The sequence below is a fragment of the Acanthisitta chloris genome, unplaced genomic scaffold (assembly GCF_000695815.1).
Source record: "Acanthisitta chloris isolate BGI_N310 unplaced genomic scaffold, ASM69581v1 scaffold27981, whole genome shotgun sequence".
Lineage (NCBI taxonomy): Eukaryota > Metazoa > Chordata > Aves > Passeriformes > Acanthisittidae > Acanthisitta > Acanthisitta chloris.
In genome coordinates this window covers 9,969-12,450 of record NW_008654769.1, presented here as the reverse complement: position 1 = coordinate 12,450, position 2,482 = coordinate 9,969, and the positions used below count along the sequence as shown (strand labels likewise).

The following is a 2,482-nucleotide window of genomic DNA, read 5'->3' as shown; positions in this document are numbered from 1 at the left end:
TGGAGATCAGCTCATGCTCCTATACCTGTGAGCAGCCACAGACCATTAGCCAGCATCCCCACACCTCAGGGTAGCACAGCCACAACAGAATTGAGTCCAGTTGGGATCCCAGCCCTGAGAGAAACATCTCTAACTTCCCAGCTACGAAGATGTGTAGGGACCAGAGAGGAAGAATGAGGTTGGGTGTCTGTGCCTCCCCGGGTGGACAGGGGTACCTGCTGTAGTAGCACAAAGCCCAGTTATCAACCAGGTTTGCATCAGTAGGTGCATGGGCAAAGCCCACCCTGGAGTGCTCCAGGAGGAGTGCTGGGTTCTCCTGCTGCTCCTGGAGTTTATGGAGACACACACAAGCTTCACAATGCAAGACAGCAGAGCAGTCAGCAGGTCACAGCCTGTCTGCAGCCCCCAGCTCCTTTCCCATCCACAGGGTGCCTCAGAGGTGGCTCGGCCTGTTGAACATCAGCCACCTGGGTTCCACGGTGGGTGGCATCCTGCCCTGCTCCTCTGTGGCCATCAAAGGCTGCAGCTCCTGCTGCTCAGCAACATCTGGGCTGCTGTCACTCTGTGACCGGCCACTCTGGGAGACATGGCTTGGGAACTGGAAGCAGGAGCTCTGCTCTGGCATTGCCTGGCTCGCGGACTGGGGTTGCTCCTCCAGCACAGGGCAGGCAAACCTCCTGTGCTGAGGTCCACTCTCGGTGCCTGGGGGGGAAGCGATGCTTTCCAGGGAGGAGATGCTTTGGTTCCATGCCTTCTGCATATCCACTGGCACAATTTTGGTGGTCTCCGAGGAGACATAAACAGCCAGATCAGCCTGGTCTCCTTTCCATGGCAGCTCCTTCTCTGCCAAGGTGGGTGATGGCGGGATGATGCAGGGGCTGGGGCAGACATCCAGGCTGCCTGGAGATGCAGAAAGAGGAACAATGAGAGGGAACTTGCATTCCATTCTGTCTCTCCTTGGACCCTGCAAACATTGGAGAACCAACCACTACAGACTGGGCATACAATCCTAGCATATCCTGAGTTGGAAGGGACCCACAAGGATCATGGAGCCAAACTCCTGGCCCTTTGCAGAAACAACCTCAGTAATCACACCATGTGCTGGGCCAGGGATGCAGGAGATACCAGGGAGGCTCTGCCATGCCTCCACAGTGATTCTCCCATTCATGCTCTGCTGACTTTGGTTTTGCCCAGACCTAGGCAACTTTTCTCCTCACGTGGAGGAAGGGCAAGCTACCCAGCGGCAGCTGCCCTGGCATGGGGCATTTGTGCCTACCAGGAGTTGTCTTTCCCTGCAGGACCTCATCAGTGGCTCGAGCGACGAACACAATCCCTTCATCATCCTCTCTCTCCGTCTCTGAGCTATCGCTCTCCTCCTCCTCTGAGCTGACCATCACCAGGACAGGAGCTGCAGCCAGATGGAGGGAGTTGGTTTAGAGAGTGGGGGAAGGACTGCACCCATGGGAGAAGGACTTGGTGGTAGCACAACCCTGGGTGCTGTCGTGCCACCAAGCTGGCAGTGGGCAGGCACAGCAGGTGCTCCCATCCCACCAGGTCCCCTTGCCGGGACCTGCCAGCCTCACCTGCCACTGGCCTTACCTGCCTCCTGCCAGGGGACATTTCTGTGCGTCTTCCCATTGGGAGCCTCTTTGGTCAGAGAGATGTTCTTCTGTGAAGGTAGAGGGACTGTATAGGCCTTGCCCCATGCAAAGCCCTAACCCCAACAGGTGTTCCTGCAAGCCAGGGTGACTCTGGGCATGCAGGTTCCCACCCTGGCTAGACAGCAGCTGGCAGTCAGTGGTTCTGAGTCCTTAGGCTTTGTATCTTCAGAGCCCTACAACAAGCTGCTCAGCTGCAATGGCTTCAAAAGCCTCCAAATAAGAGAAGATACCTAAGGCTCAATTTAAGGTGCAGTGCCATACTTCTGAGCTTGGATCTGGACTGACATTCAGGCTGCTTTATGTTGAGAGGTCTTGGAAAATGACCATGGGGCTCCTCCAGGGCTTGGGACCACTTTGCCCAGGGAAGAGTCACCCCACAGCAGTGCTGGCATGGTGGGGGCACATGGACATGTGACATCTGTGTGCTCACGTGCAGCATCCACAGGACTGAGATGAGATGAGCTGCTTTCCCCTCGGTCTCTGGAGCTGCTGATGCCCTGCAGCACCTCACGTACACCCCAAGGGACCTCACTGACTGCATCCTGGGGAAGGCCAAATCTCAGAGTTAAGTAAGGAACAGGAGGTTGGGAAGCACTTGCCTTTTTTCTGCCCTTTTCTTTCAGCCTGGCCTTGCTCTTGGAGGAGCAGACATTGTGCTTTGTGGACTTGAAGGTCTCCAGCCGCCTCTTCATGTTCTGCCGGAAAATTTCTTTGTCTTGGCGCTCTTGTTTATCTGGAGAGATGAAGTGACGGCTGTAGCTGGCCTTGTACTGGCCGAGGGAGAGGCAAAGAGACACAGGGTGAGCGGCTGACCCCAGAGA

General features: G+C 56.1%; 1 protein-coding gene across 1 annotated transcript in view; it reads right to left on the bottom strand.

Annotated features, from left to right (window-relative positions):
- Positions 1-433: 433 nt before the first annotated feature.
- SLC9A5 (solute carrier family 9, subfamily A (NHE5, cation proton antiporter 5), member 5) overlaps positions 434-2,482 on the bottom strand; it is a gene marked incomplete at its 5' end in the record, with an annotated part of 7,351 nt that continues 5,302 nt past the window's right edge. The window contains 4 exon segments of the mRNA XM_009083674.1: positions 434-900; positions 1,277-1,408; positions 1,600-1,669; positions 2,261-2,432. Coding sequence (XP_009081922.1) covers positions 434-900; positions 1,277-1,408; positions 1,600-1,669; positions 2,261-2,432 — 841 coding nt within the window.